Genomic DNA, 17341 nt, shown 5'->3' on the forward strand with positions numbered 1-17341 from the left:
TTTGACTCCCCACGACGGGGTGAGCTCCCGTTGCTTGGTCCCTGCTCCTGCCAACCTAGCAATTCGAAAGCATGTCAAAGTGCAAGTAGATAAATAGGTACTGCTCTGGCGAGAAGGTAAACGGCATTTCCGTGCGCTGCTCTGGTTTGCCAGAAGCGGCTTAATCATGCTGGCCACATGACGCAGAAGCTGTACGCTGGCTCCCTCGGCCAATAAAACCAGATGAGCTCCGCAACCCCAGAGTCGGTCACGACTGGACCTAATGGTCAGGGGTCCCTTTACCTTTACAGTGGTACCTCAGCTTACATAAACTTCAGGTTACATACGCTTCAGGTTACAGACTCCGCTAACCCAGAAATATTACCTCAGGTTAAGAATTTTACTTCAGGATGAGAACAGAAATCGTGCTCCGGCAGCGCGGCAGCGGAAGGCCCCATTAGCTAAAGTGGTGCTTCAGGTTAAGAACAGTTTCAGGTTAAGAACGGGCCTCCAGAATGAATTAAGTACTTAACCCAAGGTACCACTGTAGTGTAATTACCAAATCATCTGCAGATGATTTGCCTATCCCACTTTTAATATTATTTGTGCCTGAGAACTTTCAAGGCAGTCATACTGCTTAGTTTCCAGTCAGTACATGTCCTGCAACTTCTTGCTGAAACCCTGTAACATGTCATAGCACCAATGTTCTGGTTCCAGATTATAATGCTGAACCCTTGTCAGTCTATTCCCCCCCCCTTGTTTCCTGCCTTAGTGACCATCAAGCCAAAATCCAATTCAAGATGCACTTGTCCAAATAATCAATGAAACAAGCTTTTACAATGTCAGGATAGCAGTGTTAAGTGTTGGTACTGATATTTTTCCTGCACATGTTTTGGTTTTTAAAAATAATAATAATTGAATTAAGTATTTATCTGAAGCGATGGCCCAATTAAGTGCTCGGAAGTTTTCTCTGCAGCCTTTTACTTTCTGTATAAATTAAGCTTTGGTAATGACATTATCAATCCACAGGGAATCTGACACATTCAGAAATGTCCTCAGGTAACCAATTATTGAATCCTCGGGGTCCTTCATTCATAATTGCTTAGGGTTACAATCACCGAGGCTATGGAACAGCAGGGGGAAAGCGTTAAACTTGGGCCCATGCGCAGGCACCTTGTTAAGGCGCAACTTAAAGAAAAGTTAAGAAAAAAATCTTCCCAGGAGCTGTCAGGTCTCGTAATGTTCACTTTGCCAGACCTTGGGGGTTGGGAACCATTTTTCTCAGGGCGCATGGAGGCGGAGAAGTCTTTTGGCATCCGACTTCTACTGCAAATCATGCTCTATAGGCTAAAATAGAGTAACGGGCAAGTAGGGCACAAAACATGACCGGCGCACATTTCTTCAAACCCACCAACACAATGAATTCTGCTTTTACCCAAATGTGGGTGTGCTTGATGACGGCCAAGGACAAGCTTACAGATTGTGTGGTGATGTGCCCTCCATTTTTCAATACGTCCCCCTGTCTGTAAGTAGGGATGGACACATTTGTCAATGTTGGTTTCTCGTTTTTTCCAATCTCAAGCTCAAGTTTGCACCCTTAATAGAATGCATTGCTGCATATTATTGTATGCACTGTAATGCACACTTTCCCCTTGCGTACGTGCATTTGTACAAACAAACAGAATTTGAAGAAGGGCAGATTTTGAACTATGGCTGCATTTTGGCTGCGTATTGGTTGAAGAAGTGCAAATCACCGTATTTTTCGCCCTATAAGACGCACCAGACCATAAGACGCACCTAGTTTTGGGAGGAGGAAAACAAGAAAAAAAATATTCTGAATCCCAGAAGCCAGAACAACAAGAGGGATCGCTGCGCAGCAAAAGCAGCAACCCCTCTTGCTGTTCTGGCTTCTGGGATAGCTGTGCAGCCTGCATTCGCTCCATAAGACGCACACACATTTCCCCTTACTTTTTAGGAGGGGAAAAGTGAGTCTTATAGAGCACAAAATACGGTACATTAAAAGGTGAAATGAACTGAATCTCTCCAGGATTGCCACCTGTAAACTTGATTTGTTCAACACAACCACCCTAAAGCCTGCTGCTTTTTAAAAGCATCGCTTCCCACTTTCCCTTGTTGCCTCTGATCCCTGGGAGTGCCTACAGTTTGCCTCTTTTCCTTCAAATGCGTTCTCTGAAGCCACATTTTTCATGTGGCCTCTGGGTCAGCATCATTAGGATACAGCTTAGCAGTGGCAGGACTGCAGATTTACTGTACAGCAGGGCAAGGTGGCGTGGGCTGGACTCAAACTGTTTTATTTCCCATCATAGAATCCCATCAGGAGAAAATGGTTGCAGCAATTGGTATTAAGGAGAAAATATATGTATCGGGGTGCATACTGATATACCTGTGTCATAGAATAGACCCCAAAGTCCTGCAATGCAATAAAATAATCTCTACCCTCTCCTGGTATGTCCCACAGAGGAACTTACGGCCTTCAAATAAAAACATATTGGAGATCCCAGGCCACAGAGAGGTTAGGCTGGCCTCAACCAGAGCCAGGGCTTTTTCGGCTGTGGCTCCGATCTGGTGGAACGCTCTGTCACAAGAGACTAGGGCCCTGCGGGACTTGACATCTTTCCGCAGGGCCTGCAAAACAGAGCTGTTCCACCAGACCTTTGGCCAAGGTGCAGTCTGACCCCCTCTCTCCTTCTGTAATCTTCACAGAACTCTAGCCCAGTCGTTGCCATTAATTTGATTCTGAATTGATTTTAGAATGTATTTCAATTAATTGACTGTGATTTTATGTAAACTGTGATATTTTACTGTTGTTAGCTGCTCTGAACCCTGCTTTGGCTGGAGAGGGCAGGATATAAATTATTATTATTATTATTATTATTATTATTATTATTATTATTATTATTATTATTATTATTATTAAAGCACCCAGGACAGATCAATTAGAAGGGAGTTTCAGAGCATAGGTGGAAGATTGAATCATAGAAAATGAGCCAGCCGGAGGAGGACGCTCCGCAGGGCCTCCAAGGATTCTTCCTGCCTCCTCTCACTCAGCCACCCTACAGCTGAGGGAGAGGCGGCAGGCGGACTGTTTGGGACAGTGCTCACGAGCCTGCGGGCGTCCAAGCCACCGTGTCACTCCCAGGAGAGATGTGTGGCTCGGGCGTGCTGCAGGCCCCGCGGTAAGTGCCGCCCGGCATTTTGTCGCCCCCCTCAGTGGTGAAACCCAGGGCGGACCACCCCCACCGTGCCCCCCTTCCTCCGCCCCTGGGGGCCAGGCCCCCCAATGTCCAAAAAGTGTGGAGGTGAACTGCAGAGCTCTGATTCCTCCCAACATCCTGACATCATGTGCACCCCATCATCCTCGCAAGCTGGCGCCTCTGTGGAAGCTTGGCCTAAACAAACACAGCCCCAAACATCACTTTCAGTCCTGTTGCAGATTTGAGCTCCTGACAACATGTGTGTTAACTATGCGAAAACAGAACTATGGTGAAGAAATAGTGTGATTGCTTCACTGCGTGTCAGACTTTGCAACTCAGGGCCAAATTAGAAGTGACGTTAGTTTGGTGAATGTAGTGAACGTGCACTTTAAAAAAATATGTAAGAAAAATGTAAGAAATCTGGTTCACCACAACTTGCTTGCTTCATCCAGGCAGAATCAGAAATCCTCTACACATTTGCCATGCCTCGGCTTGCAAGAGAGAGGTATACCAACTTTTACTTAAACTGGCAAACATTCAGCTCAAGGGTAATGACTTTTCTACCACTGTTTCTGCAGAAAATCGAACAGAACCAGGCTGCAGAAGAATCTGGCACCAGAATCCATTTGATTCTGGGGAAACCTGGGTTCAAGTTTCGGTTTTGCCGTGAAAGTCTCTCAGCCTAACCTACCTCTCAGAGTTTTTTGGGGGGGATAAAATGAAATAGCCCCCATTACACTGCCTTGAATTTCTTTGAAGACGGGCAGGAATGTAAATGTAAAATATATATTTTGATGGGCAGTCTGGTATAAATCTGATACAGTACTCTCTGGTTAAAGTGTTGTTTGGTGTTGTTGTTTTTAAAAAATGTAGGTAGCTCTCAGAAGATGTACTTTAGATTTTAGTCTGTAAGAGGCCCCAGGTTCCGATGCAAGACTTAAACCTCCAGGGTATTTGGGGCAGACTTATATGACAAAACATGTCCTTAATGAACCTTAATCCTATTAATAGGATTGTCAGGGTAGATTTGTCATTGAAAAGATGTTTTCATCCATGAGTCCTATGGCTTGCTCATAAGTGGAACTCTATTGCTGGAATGCTAAAGGGGCACTGAAAGTCACTTAGCGCAGGATTTGATATATATAGGGACTCTCCCCACTAAATGTCCTCCCCGGTTTACATGGCTGTTTTGCAAGCAAATGTGTGTACATCAGGTGTATGCCCAACCTCTGCAGTCCATGAACAGTGGCCGTAATGACTAGCAATCACTGTATCCCCCATGAATTTATCTAATCCTATTTTAAAGTCATCCAAGACGGTGGCAATCACTACCTCTCGCTGGAGCAAATTCCATAGTCTATGAAGTGTGTGAAGAAGTACCTACTGTTGCCAGTCTTGAATCAGCCAACATTCAGCTTCATTAAAAAACAGGGAGGAAAAATCATCTATCTGCTCAGTATGCCCATAGCTATGCCCAAGAAGGTTGGTGGTTTGAATCCCCGCGACGGGGTAAGCTCCTGTTGTTCGGTCCCTGCTCCTGCCAACCTAGCAGTTCAAAAGCACGTCAAAGTGCAAGTCCAACGGGAAGGTAAACGGTGTTTCCATGCGCTGCTCTGGTTCGCCAGAAGCGGCTTAGTTATGCTGGCCACATGACAAATGCCGTCTCCCTCGGCCAGTAAAGCGAGATGAGCAGCGCAACCCCAGAGTTGTCTGCGACTGGACTTAATGGTCAGGGGTCCCTTTACCTTTACCTTTACCTTTTTATGCCCAAGACTGCCTCTGCAGGTGGGCTGGGTAACTTGAATGCTTTGGTTCAAGTCCGACCCTCTAGAGCAGAAGAAGAGAAGAAGAAGAGTTTGGATTTGATATCCCGCTTTATCACTACCCTAAGGAGTCTCAAAGCAGCTAACATTCTCCTTTCCCTTCCTCTCCCGCAACAAACACTCTGTGAGGTGAGTGAGGCTGAGAGACTTCAGAGAAGTATGACTAGCCCTAGGTCACCCAGCAGCTGCATGTGGAGGAGCGGGGAAGCGAACCCGGTTCCCCAGATTACGAGTCCACCACTCTTAACCACTACACCACACTGGCAGGAGAAAACAAGCTTGTTCCCTCTTCCGTGTGACAGCCCTTGAGCTATTTGATGATGGATATCATATCTCCTCTCCATCTCCCCTTTCCCAGGCTAATCATACCCAGCTTCTTCAAACGTTCTTCGTAAGGCTAGGATTCCAGACCCTGGATCACCTTGGTCACCCTCTTCTGCCCGCATCCCAACTTGTCAATATCCTTCTTAAATTGTCAGAATAGAGTGGGACTATTACTCAGGGCCATCTTAAGCATATCCGGCGCCGTGGTTCAAAGATCCCTCCAGCACCACCACCCCTTTCCCAGAGTTGGCCACCTTTCCCCAAGCCTCTGTGGGGGTCGCTCTCCTCCCACGGAGGCTTGGGAAGGAAGCTGCATGCCCGCCAGCCATATGGTTGACGGGGCACAGCTGGCGGGCATGCAGGGAAAGGGGAGGCCGCCGACAAAGCCGCGCAGCTCCCCCATTCACTGGGATGCCCCTGAGAGGCCAGCGCCCTGGTGCAACGCGCCAGTAAGCCCAGTACGAAAGACGGCTCTGCTATTACTTCCCTTGACCAGGACACTAGACTTCTGTTGCTGCAGCCTAGAATAGCATTCGCTTCTTTTTGCTGCTGCATCACACCGTTGGCTCATGTTAAGCTTGTGGTCTACTAAGACCCCTAGATCCTTTTCACAGGTATAACACTGTGAACTGCAGAATGAAGGCACTGCAGAATGAAGGCTCTTTGTTGCAGTGCAATGTGGTTGAGATTCCTGCATTGCAGAGGTTTGGCTCTCGGTTTCTCTTCCAACTCTACAGTTCTGTGTGGTGAGGAAGGCCCCGGGCAACCTGAAAAACATGAGGGCAATGTTCCTTGAACAGAGGGCCAGGACTCATCAGTGGGCCTTGAGCCATTTCCAGATGGGTCTTAGTGCCACAGTCTGACCAGTGACCCCTCACCTGCTTGACCAAGCCCTAGGCCTTGTTATAGGCTTTGGTTAGACCAATGTGGTTGGGAGACACCAATGTCCCAAGGCTGAGGAGGGAAGGAAGTTCTCCCTCCTCTGAGGGGAAAGGGGCAAAGGAGGTGCTGGAGGAAATGGGATAGAAGGAGGGGGACATGTTATAAGACAAAGAAGCGAATGTAAAAGAAAAGGGCAGTGGTTGTGGTATTGGTGTTGGGAGTAGTGTACAAACTGAGTTAGAATGGGATAAGAAAATACAGGAGATGGGTATTAGTACTTTGAAAGGCATGTAGGTGTAAGGAAGGGGGAAGTCTTCTTCACTTAGAGCAGGCATAGACAAACTCGGCCATCCAGATGTTTTGGGACTACAACTCCCATCATCCCTAGCTAACAGGACCAGTGGTCAGGGATGATGGGAATTGTAGTCTTAAAACATCTGGAGGGCCAAGTTTGCCTATGCCTGACTTAGAGCATCAGGATCAGTATAAAAAATTGGCGGAATCAGATAAAATGATGGAATCACAATACCTCTTTAGCACAAGGAAAGCGGAGCTATGGAACTCCTTGCCACATACGAAATGCTCTGGCAAAGAACTTAGCAATTTCCACAGGTGGGTTAGGTATTGGTAGAGATAGAGAAGGATGTAACTGTCAGCTGATTATGCCAGACTCTGCCTCCTTCTGTCACCATTTTGTGACTGGTGAACCCAAGTAATTTCCAGTCATCTCGTGGGCTCTGGGGATAGGAGATTTCAGAACCCCTGACTGAGGGGATCACAGATTTCCCTTTTGGTGAAGGCCAGGAGTGAAATAACTGGATATGGGTCTACTTAGGGCTCTTCGGAAAAGAGATATGAGACTTTATACAGGCCCAAGAGGATTTCATTTCTTACTGAATCTGTTTAATTGATCTATATGTGTTAGCCAGGCCAACATAATGAATGGTTAGGCAAGAAAAGCAGTTCAGTGCCTGCAGTGCCACCTGGTGGTGGAGGATAGTTTATTTACAACCCATAATCGTGTAGAAAAATATTTTGCTGAAAAAGTTTGAACGACAGCCATTTACATTGTTTGGATGCATGAATTGCTACTTGTTTGTTTGTATTATTTGTGGATCATCTTCCAATGGAAACTTGCTCAAGGAAGGGGAAATGACATTCTTTTATCCTCATCTGTTTTGGTTTGTTTGGTTAATTATATTGATAAGCCCCATAAAGCAACACAATTCATTAGAAACATGTAACAAACCACTAAAGAATAATTACTGACAGCAGCAGCAGCAACAACAACAGTAACCAGGTCCTTCCTCCTCTAACTGCCTGCTGAAAAAGCTACATCTTTAACTGAAGGCCCAAACCACATTCCTTGTGCTGAGAATATTGCTGGTCAATATGGTTCTGACAACTGTTCTTTTAAAAAACATATTGTGGTTGAGACGCATGACAAAAAGAGCTAAGGGCTACAGAAAGAGGACGGGTAATAGTGATGTTCAGTCACAGAAAGACGTTCAAAATAGGATGCCAGGGAGCTAGGGGAGTGGGGTGGGGAGAAATTTGATTTGGTTCATATTTAAAGGTGAATCTACCTGATTTCCAATTTATGGAAAGCACAGCCATCCCTTAAATTCTTACGTTTCCAAATTTTGCAGTGCCAAATGACGTGTACAAAAATGCATAAACAAGAGCAAATTGTGCATTGAAATGCATATGCTAGTGAAAACGACATATAAGGATATGTTATTCAGGAGGAAGCGCTTTACTTGGACAAAATTGTATCTTGGACAAAATGTTTATGTTAGGAGAAATTCGCAGTCAAATGCTGATGAATTTTCAATATAACTCTTTTTTTAAAAAAGGAAAAAATGAAATTGATGTGGAAATGTAGAAAACTGAACTCAAGAGTGGAAAAATGAGAGGCTGGGAGAAACTGAAATTGACAGATCTGCCCATCCCTAGATGCAACCCAGTCCTATGCAGGCTAATTCAGAAGTTAGTCTCAATGGGCTAACTCTAAAGTAAGTTTGCATAGGGCTTACTGTGTTTCCTATGGCATTGTTTCCTATATATCTACTGTAATTCCTTCTTGATGGGACCAGTCCTTTCTTCAGACAATGGCCATTTTGTTTAGATTTTTGCTGTGAGGGACCCAGGCTTTCTGTGTACAGGATTTGTGTGTTTTTTTTAAAAAAAAAAACAAAAAACACACAGTTCACCCATCAAAGATAAGCATTAATGCTTCATTAAATCTCCAGAACGAACGCTGACAGCAGCTAAAGGCCAACAGGAATAAGCATCAATGCTGTCAGCAGGAGGTGTTTCAGAATGTAAGATGGGATCGTGCATCTGAATAAAAGTAGGAGCAAATGAATGAATGAATGAATGAATGAATGAGTGTGCACACAGTGCATGAATAGGCACAACCCTTCAGGAGCAGAATGGGTTGGCAAGCTACTTAACCAGTTATTTACTCACATATTTATTCTTGGTAGACAGAAGCCCAGTGCATTGTTCTGCTTTAGCATTTGCGAACCACAATATTCAGGAACGAGGGTGTCACCTGATACTATGGTGTTTGCATTGAAATAAATGAGGAAAGTGAATATGTATAGGCAACTGCATATACATAGGTAATTGCTTCATACAATAGATGGGTCAGAGAATTGTAACAAGGTATACATCTGAATCCACATCTGGGTCTAGGAAGGAGAAGAAGAAGAAGAAGAAGAAGAAGAAGAAGAAGAAGAAGAAGAAGAAGAAGAAGAAGAAGAAGAAGAAGAAGAAGACTATTTATATTCTGCCCATCTGATGGTGTTGCACCAGCCACTCTGGGCAGCTTCCAACATAATGAAAACATAATTAAGCATTAAAAATTAACACAATCCCTATACAGGGTTGCCTTCAGATGTCTTCTAAAGGTTGTATAGTTACTTATCTCCTTGGTTAGGAGATCACATAACTCCATACCCTCCAATATTTCTCCAATGAAAATAAGGGCATCCTAAGGAAAAGTGGGACATTCCAGGATCAAATCAGAACCTGGGATGGCGTCTGTAAGTCCAGGACTGTCCCTGGAAAATAGGGACACTTGGAGGGCCTGTATTGCTATCAATGATTTGTTTTATATCACTGTGGACTGGCCTAATGAAATGTGGTAAAGGTAAAGGGACCCTGATCGTTAGGTCCAGTCGTGGCCGACTCTGGGGTTGCGCGCTCATCTCGCTTAATTGGCCGAGGGAACCGGCGTACAGCTTCCGGGTCATGTGGCCAGCATGACTAAGCCGCTTCTGGCGAACCAGAGCAGCGCACGGAAACACCGTTTACCTTCCCGCCAGAGCGGTATCTATTTATCTACTTGCACTTTGACGTGCTTTTGAACTGCTAGGTTGGCAGGAGCTGGGACCGAGCAATGGGAGCTCACCCCGTCGCAGGGATTCGAACCGCTGACCTTCTGATCGGCAAGTCCTAGGCTCTGTGGTTTAACCCACAGCGCCACCTGCATCCCGTTATAAAATAAGCAAACCAACCAACCCATGAGAGTAGATGGAGTTTCCTGCTCAGCATCTGACCCTTTTCCAAGTTTGGTGTGATTAGGGTGGAAGGATTCACAATACCAACTGTACTCTGTTTGTGACTTTCTTGGGGCATTTGGCTAGTAGCTACTGGCTACTGGCTAGGAGAACGCTAGACCAGAGGTATTGTTGTCCAAACCCAACATGTCAGTCCTTGCGTTCTTGTAGTCTGGAGTAACTGCCATGATTAACTGTGTCTTATGAGAATATAACCTCGTTTATATAGTGTGAAAGTATGTTCCTATCGAGCAGGTGGTGAAACATCGAATCTGTCAAATGAAAAGGGAGGTGACCCATGCCTGTTAACTTTCTTAAGAGAGAACAGGTTCACTTTTGGCACACACAATAAAAGGCAATTGAGTAGGCCAGATTTTACATTTCTGGGTAATTTTATTGTTCATTATTTCACCCTTCTGACCGTAACAAAAAAGCATGTAGTCTGGCATGAATATGATGTAGTGGAAAAAAATATGTATGAATGGATAGTAAAGGCTGACTTGGAATGAAAGAGTTGGTCAGAAAAAGTGACTCATGGTGCTTCTAATTTAGCACTGTGGAGCTGGCGGCTTGGTAGGACTTAAAGGCGGCTGAGTTCAGAACGAGCCACTGCCATCTTACCACCATTTGTTAGACCTGGAGCTCAAGGGGGAAAGACATTTCAGTGGCAATTAAATTATATCTCCCCCCCACTTTCAGCTTTCACTTGGCAAATGGCTGAACAGAGCAACTCCATGTCTCAGGGTCCTTATGGCTAATCGGTGTTCCTGTAACAGTCAGGACGCAAGGCTTTGCTGCCAGGAAATCCTGGCTCGGTTCATGTCACATGTGATGGATTTCTCCCTCCACCCAGTTCTGCCAGTGGTTGACTCACTACAAATCCTTATCCTGAAGGTCTTGTTTATATCTGTAAGTTAAATGTAACAGTGTGCAGCGGCTCTGCATGCAATCCAAGTCACAAGTCAAATCAGGGTGCCTTGAGGTGTCATTGTTTTGAATGCCAAGGTTGAATCAGGATGTTAGCAAGGTGTCCCAGGTCAAGAGTAGCAACATCCTCTCGGCCTCCAAAGCCTCGTTTGCACACATGAAATGCTGCAGAGGTGTTTCCTATCCTCTATCTATCTACCTACCGGTATCTATCTATCATCTATCTATCTCTATATATCTATCTAATCTATCATCTGTGGTGGTACCTTGGTTCTTGAAGGTAATCCGTTCTGGAAGACTATTCAAGTTCCGAAACATTCGAAAACCAAGGCTCAAAGGGGTACCTGAAAATTCAATTGAGAAAATTGAAAAACACACAGAGGAAGCTGTCCGACTTCTGAGGCGCGTTCGAAAACAGAAGCATTTACTTCCAGGTTTTTAGCATTTGGGTTCCGAAATGTTTGTCAGCGGAGACATTCAAGAACCAAAGTACCAGTGTATCTATCTATCTAAAAGCAAAACTAAGCTGACCATAAGGGGAATGGCCTGTTGCTGTTTAAGTGAGGAGCGGGAGAGAGAGAGAGAGAGAGAGAGAGAGAGAGAGAGAGAGAGAGCGCGCAGGGCAGGAAGATGGATAGCTCTTAGCTTTTAATCAGAGGGAATTATTTTGCCAGGGCTCTCCAATCACTGTGCTTTAGGGGAGGGACCTTGATGGAAAAACATTTTGCTTTGTGTCTGCTTGTTGCTCTCTAGTAAGTTCTGCCTCTCTGGAGCATGGCTGCTTGGAAACTTATGGTGAACCAGGCGGTGTCCCTTTTCTCACAGGCTCCCATCACTTTCCATTTTTATTACCAACAAATCAGTTTTATTTTCATACCATTTTTTCTTATTGCTCTTTTTCGTTTCGTTTGTTTGTGCCATTTTTGTGTGTGTGTTGAAGAGTATTTGTAGTACGGTGTTTACCAGTGCTATTTTTTTCATAGAAAAAGAGGTGCTGGAACTAGGAGAGAGAGAAGAGGGGTTTTCTTCCACCTCTTTCCCTCATGGCCGTTAGAGAGACCCTTTGCCATAGCTTGAGCAGATTTTACAGACTTAAGCCTTGGGATCGGAAGGAAAGAGGCAATTGACTGAAGATGCATTGCCCAGGGCTGCAGCTGAAATTTTTTAGATTCTAGATCCCCCTCCTGTTATTTTTATTACTTGAAAATGTGGTAAGCTAACATGGCTACACCAGAGGATGCTCTCAGTCATTATGATCAGGGATGCCAACTTGAATATAATATGGGGGGAGCCCCACCCTGTATTATGATCACAATACATGGGGCACGCATGTCGTTTGAATGGTAATCCCCATCAAATATTTTATGGGGGGGCTGAAGGGACCTCAGCCCCTAGAAGTTGGCTCCTATGATTATAATGACAGGGGCACTGGACTTCTGCCCCCAAACCCTACCCTGCCCCGACAGCAGAATTAGCAAATTTGTTGTGCAGAAAAAAGAGTTGCACAATATGGCAGGGGAACATAGCTGTCAACCTTCCCTTTTTTGGTGGGAAATTCCCTTATTCCAGCACCGTTTCCTGATGCTTCCCGCTGCTATCCCAGATTGTTAGATATCCCGTAGACTGTCCCTGGGACAGGTGAGGCTGCTGAGCCCTTATTTTTGAGGCTGCTGATCCCTTATTTTCAAATCTGAAAGTTGACAGGTATGTGGGGGAAGTCCTGCTCACCCTGAACGGGGCTGAATATTTGTTTTTGCAACTGCAGCAATGGCTGCATTGCTAACTGGGCATAGAAATATTACAATGTTTTTGTGAAATATAAGAATCCAAAAATCCTTGTCCTTCTTCCTTGATGGCATCTGTCTGTCTCAAGACACAATGGAAAGGTCTCTCCACTGGTCCAACCACTGGAGAGCTACAGTGCCTGCCGCGGCTGTGGAAACCAGTGTAAGAGAGACATGTTTTATTGCAGCTGGGGCAGATGAAGGAGTCCAGGTTTGCTGTCATTCCTCCTCTGGTCCCTGCTGTAGATACGCAGCCCGACTATTTGTCTCCAGACACTGTGGCCATCTGCAAGGGATTTGACACAATGACACAATGAGAAAACAGGAGATAAAAGAGTTATAGCAATTGCTATTTTTTCCCCCTGTCTGAACTTACAAGCATTACAGGAAGTTTTTATTGGCGCACGATTTAGATTTGACTTGATGGGATAATTTAAATTTAAGTTCTCATCACTTCTTCTACTTATATTCCTTTCCTGTTCCCTTTCCCTCCTTGCTCAGAGCGAATTAGATGAGAATCAGATCCAGATGGCTGGGGACGACGTGGGCTTGCCGGAAGACCTCCAGAAAATGGTGGCGGAAGATCAAGTAGAGGAAGAAGACAAGGATTCTATACTCGGGCAACTTCAGAACATCCCGAACATGGACATGGATCAAATCAAAGAAAAGGCCCAAGCCACCTTCACTGATATTAAACAGGCAGCTGGGGAGAAGTGTTCTGTAATGTAAATAGAGACATTTGCAAGATCTGTATACAAATACCCCATAGAAATGGAAGGCTGTGGCTGCTACTCACTCTCTACCCCTCCACGAGGAAAGATGTGTCTGTGTGTCCCCCCCCCCAAGAAAAAAATCTGGTAAATAATAAGGGTATATGTGCTGACGTATGATGGTGGAGGCAGAAGGACCCCAACATCGCAGGTAAATATCCAAACCTAAAGCAGCAATTGCAAATGTTGTTGTTTAGTCGTTTACTCGTGTCCAACTCTTTGTGACCCCATGGACCAGAGCACGCCAGGCACTCCTGTCTTCCACTGCCTCCCGCAGTTTGGTCAAACTCATGCTGGTAGCTTCACGAACACTATCCAACCATCTCGTCTTCCGTCGTCCCCTTCTCCTTTTGCCCTCCATCTTTCCCAACATTGGGGTCTTTTCCAGGGAGTCTTCTCTTCTCCTGAGGTGGCCAAAGTATTGGAGCCTCAGATTCAGGATCTGTCCTTCCAGTGAGCACTCAGGGCTGATATCCTTAAGAATGGAGAGGTTTGATCTTCTTGCAGTCCATGGGACTCTCAAGAGTCTCCTCTCTTTAGATTTTAGTATTTGCAATTGCAAATACACTAGCTCATATAGGTCCCTGCCAATGCCGATCATGGTGTCAGGTTCTGAATTACGTGGCAAGAGTCACTTGTGAATGGAAGTATTCTCAACTGCTTAAAATTATTTTGCTTTGCAGGATTGAAGACAAGTGCGGTAGTTCACACCTTGGGTTATTAGAGCAGACTTTCCTAGATAAAAAAATATTAGAGTTGGGGTGTTTCTATTCTACACGAGGACTTTGCTGAGCAGAAGATATTCCTATTGTATTCCAGTGGGGGCAGTGATGTCATAGAGTAGGGTTGCTGTTCCATCTGCCCCATCCCAGCATGCACCAAGTGGGTACACCATAGAGACAGGAAAAGGTAAAGAGTGATCCTCGCATGCACACTCCTTGGCTCTGCTTGCAAAGCAAGTCTTTGTACAGAGAGCAGGCGTGTCCATAGAGATCGGGAAAAGTAAAGCGTGATACTCACGCACACAGTTCCTGGTTCTATTTGCAAAAACCCAGACATTTTTTAAAAAGTCTCCCCGGATGGTGATATCGCCCTTGGAATCCCGGACATGTCTGGGGAAAACCGGACATATGGCAACCTTATAGTAGAGTAAAAGCAGAATATGTTTAAGATAAAACCTACTTACAACTTCCAAACCTCCTCTCACCCTATTTATAATGTAGATTTTATATTTGCTTGAAAGCAGAGAGCCTTTCTTTAAAAAAGAAACGAAGTCTCCAGTGTTGTTGTTTTTCAGAACATTACCTCTTTTATCACTGCCACTTTAATACAGGACATATTATTTAACCACTCAGAATGCATCAAATCACAGAACTACTAAAGGTTTTTCTGACACCTACAACTTTCAGCCAAATGACTATAACTTCGCTAAGGTTTATTATGGGGCTGCTATCTTTTTCTTTTCACCCCCTGTGCTTTTATTATTATTATTTCTGAAGGCAGCCCTCTTTAGGGAAGTTTTTAATGTTTGATGCTGTACTGTTTTTAATATTCAGTTGGAAGCAGCCCAGAGTGGCTGGGGAAACCCAGCCAGATGGGCGGGGTATAAATAATAAATTATTATTATTATTATTATTATTATTATTATTATTATTATTATTATTATTATTTTAAGAACAGCCCAATGCAGAGAAAGTTTTCTCATCTAGTACTCTTAATAATAATAAAGTTTAAACCCTAACGCAGCTGCTGTATTGCTGAATGAGCTCTCCAACTTTGGAGTTCCCCCAGATATTGAGGTTTCCACTTCTTGCATGAATGTTTACACGTACCCAGAAGGCTTAATAGAATTATGTCAGGTGTTAGCATACAAAATGAAATATTAAGGCCGCATCCAAATTTCCAGGAGCGCTTTCTGAATAGTGATTGGCCCAAGACCATACAGGGAAATTTGCAGCTGAGTGGAGATTTTAACTTGGCTCCGCCTCCATAATCCAGCACTCTAACCTAGCCTTCCACAATCTAGTTTGTTTTGAACTACAACTCCCATCAGCCCCAGCAAGCATGGCCATTTCAGTCCAAAGCAACAAGATGGCACTAGGCTGGGGAAAGGCTGATCAAACCACTGGATTCACACTGCCTCTCAATAAATGGCATGGCCAGACTCATACGCATTTTTGTTCACATTACTTGCACTGGAAAATTCAGGGAAGTGCAAATTCCCAAGGATGCCTTGCTTTGGTTGTGCATATCGTTTTGGAAAATGCAAATTAGGAATGTCGCATTTAAATGTGAACTGAGCCGAATCTCTCCCCCATTCCTAGCCACCTCTTCCTTCTAATATGTTTCCTCAGATTTTTGACTTAGTTTTGCTGGCTGCACCAGTATTAAGAGTGTGGGGGCAGGGTAACTCCCATCTGAAAGCAGCCTCTGTATGGGCAAAAAGCTCTGTGGCTCTTTTTCATATTGCAACTCCAGGCACAGAGATTACTTGTTTCTAAGTACAGTACAGGGAAAATATACTTCTACATTTGACCCATGTGCAGATTTTCCATACTGTATCTCTTATGCCAGAATAATATTTCTGATATTCCTTATACTGGGTATGGGAGGGGAAAATGTAGTTATTAAATTTCTTCCTCCTACCAGCTGCTTTGGGGCATTTTGTTGTTATTCTTGATTAAATACACTGTTTCCCTAATGCAATTATAGTATTGCATGCCACTTCAGTCTCCGACTGGTGCGCTTAGCCAGGATTCGTGTTTCCTTTTGGAAATGAGGCACAGCAGAGACTGTGGTGTCTTTATGATATATGGTTTATTTGCACATATCTACAACCTGAGTTTGCAATGGAGGGGTTCACAACATCAACACCCCAAAAGGATCTTGTTTCTCCCTTCGCTGCAGCCTTGGGGTTGATCAGAGGTCTGACATAGCACCGCCCCCGCTCCCTCTTCCTGAACCTTCCCAAGAAGAGGAGAACAGTTGTTTGCAGAAGGTCATAGTTCAGAGGCTGCAGAGGGGAGAAGCTGGGAGAAGCAGGGCAGAGACAGCTGACGGACTCAGTGTCTTTGGAAAGAATTCCTGGCCACCACCCCCGGGCCAAGCGTGCATTGAGAGTAGTAGAACAGAAAGCTCAAAGGCAGAAAGCACAGATCAGCTGACACAGGGATGGTGTATACCGTAATAGGAGGGACTTTAATCAGAGCAACACCATTATCTAAGAGGCGGCATCCTCCATCTCTGTGAATATTGAATACAATACCATGGTAAGAACATCTTGTTTTCCCAATTCCCATTTCTGGCTGCCAGCTGTGAGAAGAATCAGATTCCCTGAAGCCTGACACTCTCCCTCCCTGCTTGGCGCTTTTCTTCTAGGTCACATCATGCCCACTTTCAGCTCTAAACTCTGGCTATTGTCCTTCTCACTACCCGCAAGTTGTGTGAGGGGCCCCACCCATTTGCCATCTCACACAGAACCCCCTTTGCTTTGTTCTCTTTATGGCCCAACACCCAGGTGACTACCTCATCATGAAACTAGCCTGGCTTGTATTTTAACACTTGCAGGATCCAGGGATCAGAAGGCTTGATTAGGTTTTAACACCAGTTGGACCCGGGGATTAGAGGGGCCCACAAAGACATAACAATATACTCTGCGTTCTCAAGTCACTAGGGAAAGTTTGGGCTGAATCCCTCCTGCAAAATAGTGACAAGTCCAGTTCCTTCCACAAGCTGCTACTCAGCTTTTAAAGAAAACAACTTGCAAAAGTTGAAAATGGCTGCTCCTCCAAATCAGGCGTAGGCTGCAGGGACAAGTGTGGGGAGGAGAGGGTAAGTTTATTTCACAAATCCAGCACGGTTCAGACATAAGCCTCTTTCAGAAGACCTTCAAGCCTTTCTAGTCTGGTGGAAGGAAGGACAAGTGACCTGCTTCAGAACATAAAAACCCTCCTAGATCAGACTCAGGAGACATCCAGTACAGTGGTACCTCGGGTTAAGTACTTAATTCATTCCGGAGGTCCGTACTTAACCTGAAACTGTTCTTAACCTGAAGCACCACTTTAGCTAATG

At 44.8% G+C, this 17341-nt stretch overlaps 1 protein-coding gene across 2 annotated transcripts in view; it reads left to right on the forward strand.

Annotated features, from left to right (window-relative positions):
* The window catches only part of CPLX4 (complexin 4), a 29064-nt gene extending 15723 nt beyond the window's left edge, over positions 1 to 13341 (forward strand). Inside the window, exons 3-4 of one of the 2 annotated variants that reach the window (XM_083466313.1) lie at positions 10489 to 10617; positions 13002 to 13341. In XM_083466313.1, the coding sequence (XP_083322439.1) occupies positions 10489 to 10617; positions 13002 to 13229 (357 nt within the window). In that variant the 3' untranslated portion in view covers positions 13230 to 13341. The remainder of the gene's footprint in view (positions 1 to 10488; positions 10618 to 13001) is intronic. The other variant, XM_083466314.1, reaches the window with a different exon arrangement.
* The last annotated feature ends 4000 nt before the right edge of the window (positions 13342 to 17341 follow it).

The sequence above is a fragment of the Podarcis liolepis genome (assembly GCF_965112155.1).
Source record: "Podarcis liolepis genome assembly, chromosome: 11".
Classification (NCBI taxonomy): Eukaryota; Metazoa; Chordata; class Lepidosauria; order Squamata; family Lacertidae; genus Podarcis; species Podarcis liolepis.